At 44.5% G+C, this 2,555-nt stretch overlaps 1 protein-coding gene across 2 annotated transcripts; it reads right to left on the bottom strand.

Annotated features, from left to right (window-relative positions):
• Positions 1-316: 316 nt before the first annotated feature.
• LOC133857697 (transcription factor MYB120) lies at positions 317-2,029 on the bottom strand. 2 transcript variants are annotated; one of them, XM_062293008.1, is made up of 2 exons: positions 1,045-2,029; positions 317-975 (listed from the first exon to the last, which is right to left on the bottom strand). In XM_062293008.1, the coding sequence occupies exons 1-2, from the start codon at positions 1,853-1,855 to the stop codon at positions 500-502; spliced, it is 1,287 nt and encodes a 428-aa protein (XP_062148992.1). In that variant the 5' UTR covers positions 1,856-2,029; the 3' UTR covers positions 317-499. The 2 variants fall into 2 exon arrangements, with proteins under 2 accessions (XP_062148992.1, XP_062148991.1); XM_062293007.1 differs by having other exon boundaries at positions 317-2,029.
• Between the last annotated feature and the right edge of the window lie 526 nt (positions 2,030-2,555).

The raw sequence follows: 2,555 nt of genomic DNA, 5'->3' as shown, positions 1-2,555 counted from the left end.
AAAATAGTAATAATAAAAAGCATTCAGAAAAGAAGGGAACCAGACAAAAATCCAGACCGTTCACTGAGTTGCACCAAACAGTAGATTCTTCGTTCTTGGTTTTAGATAAGATGGAAATATCAGACTAGAAGGTACGAGGAAGATGCACACTGTAGTGTTTTGATGGGTTTGTTCCCTCTGATCCAAATTTCATCAGAAACCCATGTACAAAAGAGCAGGCAGTGTATATATATATATATATCATTTTAGTATTGAAATGAGACAATAAACACTGAAAAAGATGGAGCACGGCCGTTTGTATATGAACGTATGAAAATGAGAAAAAGAAAAGAGGCTATTATTTACATATAATTAACAGGAAAGAAGAAGAAAAGAAAACCGTGTTTCGATTAAGTTGGTGGTCATGGTTAAGATGGAGAAAACCAAGATTTGGTTCCATGCATCATCTTTATAATACTAGCTAGTACCTCATCCCATTCACATATTGTTCTGTGATTTTCTAATCTGATGAACAAATCCATGATTCCACCATACCTTCACTTCTTGTAGCCACATTCTCCGGTCCCTTATCTCCGTGAAAATCCGACGAAGAAGCCGCCGAGTAATTCAACTTTCCGTTGGTGTTAACCCGCTCTGAGCTACTATAGCTTCCGTTGAGTGACCTCAACAGGCCTTGATCACCGCCGTCGCTGCCGCCCCAGTTGGTCGGAGGATTATTCTCGTTCCTCGACAATGTTCCGTCTGAAGAGACCATGTTTGGAAGCCCACTCATCATTTGCGTGCTGACATGCGGGTGACTCAAAGCAAATTCCTCCAAAACATTGGGTGGGATTTCCGAAGAAGCTTGAGGTTTGGAGCTGCCAAGAATGGCGGAATTGGATAGTGAGAATTTAGGCTGGGGTTGGAGAAGGGACTGGAGGTTGAAAATCGGGTTTTGCATGTTGAGAAGATTCTGGGGCGGCTGCTTCAAGAAGCCTAAAGCAGAAGACAGTTGGTAGTTAATGGAAGTTGAGTTAGACGCATTGCTAGTTGCATTAGAATTACCTAAAACATCAACCATTGAAGAGCTATGAAATGACGTCATGGATAGAGGAGCTGGAGAAGAAGAAGAAGAGGGTGGCTGAGCTTTCTGAGCGAAGGGTCTCAAAAGGTAAGGAGGCGGTGGAGGGTCCAAATGCCCTGATCTCAAAGAAGAAGAAGCCGAGCCGAAAAGATCAAGCCGGCTTCTCGGTAAAGCCGAGGATGTGAAGGGCGGTGCGGGAATCCCAGTAAATTCCTGAACCATGGCTCGGAAATTGGTGGTGTCTGTGGTAAGCACAGTGGTGGGTGCACGCCTGGACGCTCTGGACCTCTTCTTCGGGTTTCGAACCACGTTGCTGGTGTTATTGCCTGCCTGATCGGTACCAGCCCGCGGAGCATTTTCCGGCGCCGGAGGGATCTGTATGTTGGGAAAAGCACCCGCTCTGCTTTGTCCGCCTAATTGATTGGTGAAGAAAGGCTGGTTCTGTGCGGAGGATGAGGATGAGGGAGTCATTAAGCCGCCGAGATCGGCGGCATTCGGGTCGGATCTTTGTGTTTTGGACCAAACCATATCGAGATTTAGAAGAGAATTCGGGTTTGTGAGCGGGACTGAGCGTGGGTCGAAGTAGTTGGATAAAGGGTCGAACATGGAGGTAGAGGAGGAGTGGGTTTGGTGGTGGTGGTGGTGCTGCTGATGTGGCGGCGGCGGGTGGTTTGGCAATGAACCGAGATGGCTTTGTGGGTTCAAGAAGGCGGAGATCGATTCGGCGCGTGAATCGTACTCCTCATCACCGCCACTGGAGGACTGCATACTACCACTGTTACCAGAATCCATGAGAGAGACACAGAAAAATTGATAGAGCAGAAAAAGGAAAGACGTAAGAGGGAGGCAGAGATATCAGAGAGATTTGGTTACTTACTTACATACACAGACCCATTAAAAACAAAGCAGAAAGAGAGAGAGAGAGAGAGAAAAATCTTTCTGGAAGAAGAGCTTTCAGAAAGTACCCATGTCTTAAAGGCTCTGATCTGGAACGAACGAGGACAGTGCTTTTGCTTTGTCTTCGAGCAAAAGGATATGTGTAAAGAGAAGAGAAGAGAATAAACAACCCACGGATCATGAAATTGATGGTTTCAGAAGCTTTGGTTTTTTACTATTTATGGGCTTTTACTTGGATTAGGGTTTCAAGGGCTTGGAGAAAAGAGACAGAGTAGGGAGCTTCTCTACCCTTTTCTTCTCTAAAAGAGAGGCTGCTTCTGCCTGCGGTTCCACTCAAAAAGATCAGCGTGGGGCAGCCATTAGAGAGAGAGAGAGAGAGAGAGAGAGAGAGAGGGTAGCTGGTCAAAGTAAGTGAGAGTTGTGGTTTTGATTTGCAGTGTGAAAGGAGGAAAAGATAGAAGGTTGAGGGAGGTATTAGAATATAGAATATATGGATTTAAAACGAAAAAAAAAGAAAAAAGAAAAAAGAAATTATTAACAAATTCAGTCTGTATTAATAATATATATTATATTTTTTGGAATAATGAGGTGGGCG

This window comes from Alnus glutinosa, chromosome 14, assembly GCF_958979055.1.
Source record: "Alnus glutinosa chromosome 14, dhAlnGlut1.1, whole genome shotgun sequence".
Lineage (NCBI taxonomy): Eukaryota > Viridiplantae > Streptophyta > Magnoliopsida > Fagales > Betulaceae > Alnus > Alnus glutinosa.
Note: the sequence above shows the minus strand (reverse complement) of the source record. Positions and strands in the feature narration are given on the sequence as shown.

Coding starts and splice junctions, on each gene's coding strand:
- LOC133857697 (XM_062293007.1), bottom strand. CDS start 1,855: ATGGATTCTGGTAACAGTGGTAGTATGCAGTCCTCCAGTGGCGGTGAT.